The sequence below is a fragment of the Gracilinanus agilis genome, unplaced genomic scaffold, assembly GCF_016433145.1.
Source record: "Gracilinanus agilis isolate LMUSP501 unplaced genomic scaffold, AgileGrace unplaced_scaffold30539, whole genome shotgun sequence".
NCBI lineage: Eukaryota > Metazoa > Chordata > Mammalia > Didelphimorphia > Didelphidae > Gracilinanus > Gracilinanus agilis.
Genome location: NW_025363067.1, coordinates 1 through 1,443, shown reverse-complemented (window position 1 = coordinate 1,443; position 1,443 = coordinate 1). Strand labels below are relative to the sequence as shown.

Genomic DNA, 1,443 nt, shown 5'->3' with positions numbered 1-1,443 from the left:
CCCCCCCGCCACGGGAGCGCGGCTACCTCGGCGCGGATCTGGCGCATCGAGTCCCGCTCCCGGAGGGTGGCCGTGTGCGGCGTCTTGTTCACCGTGTCGAAGTCGATGGTGATCCCGAACGCGACCCCGATCTCGTCCGTGCGGGCGTAGCGCTTGCCGATGGAGCCCGAAGAGTCGTCCACCTTGTGCGACACGCCGCTCCTGGTCAGGGCTTCGGCTGGGGGCGGGACAGTGAGGACACGGCCCGAGTGTGAGTCCTCCGAGGGAGGGTCGAGCCCAGGCGGCTGGCACGCTCACACACGCTCACACGCGCACACACGTTCTGGAAAGCCCCTCCCCCAAGCTGGCACACTCGCACTTGCACACTCACCCTTGCATGCACTCACACGCACATGCACTCACAATGTCACACACGTTCTGGAAAGCCCCTCCCCCAAGCTGGCACACTCACACACCATTTCACACTTGCACACACGTTCTGGAAAGCCCCTCCCCCAAGCTGGCACACTCACAGTCTCACACTTGCACACACGTTCTGGAAAGCCCCTCCCCCAAGCTGGCACACTCACACACCGTTTCACACTTGCACACACGTTCTGGAAAGCCCCTCCCCCAAGCTGGCACACTTGCACTTGCACACTCACCCTTGCATGCACTCACACGCACATGCACTCACAATGTCACACACACATTCTGGAAAGCCCCTCCCCCAAGTTGGCACACACACACCGTTTCACACTTGCACACATGTTCTGGAAAGCCCCTCCCCAAAGTTGGCACACTCACACACTGTTTCACACTTGCACACACGTTCTGGAAAGCCCCTCCCCCAAGCTGGCACACTCACACACAGTCTCACACTTGCACACATGTTCTGGAAAGCCCCTCCCCCAAGCTGGCACACTTGCACTTGCACACTCACCCTTGCATGCACTCACACACACTGACACTTGCATGTACTCACAACTCACATGCACTCCCACTGTCACACACACATTCTGGAGCTAGCACACTCACATTCACACACACTTGCACACACATTCTGGAAAGCCCCTCCCCAAAGCTGGCACACTCACACTCACACACATGCACTCACACTGTCACACACACATTCTGGAAAGCCCCTCCTCAAAGCTGGCACACTCACTCACACACAGTTTCACACTTGCACACACATGTTCTGGAAAGCCCCTCCCCCAAGCTGGCACACTCACAGAGCTCCCTGACGAAGGGCACAAACTCCTGGTTCTGGCTCAGCGGGAGGACGGAACACTTGTAGGGAGCGACGATGGCCGGAAAGCTGAAGAACTGGACGGTGCACGAGAGCCCCTGAGTGCCCGGAGCCCCCTGCCTGGGCGCCGATGGCACAACAGAAGGCATCCGATGCCCCAAAGCAGAGCTCTGCCCTCCTCCCAGGGTGCCAGGCACGGGCTGAGTCCACGG

At 59.7% G+C, this 1,443-nt stretch overlaps 1 protein-coding gene across 1 annotated transcript; it reads right to left on the bottom strand.

The window, feature by feature from the left end:
- Positions 1 to 12: 12 nt before the first annotated feature.
- Positions 13 to 1,380, bottom strand: LOC123254712 (glycine--tRNA ligase-like; the record flags this gene model as incomplete). The annotated part of the gene is made up of 2 exons (XM_044683669.1): positions 1,215 to 1,380; positions 13 to 217 (listed from the first exon to the last, which is right to left on the bottom strand). Coding segments are annotated over exons 1-2 (371 nt in total), but the record flags the coding sequence as incomplete, so codon positions are not given.
- Between the last annotated feature and the right edge of the window lie 63 nt (positions 1,381 to 1,443).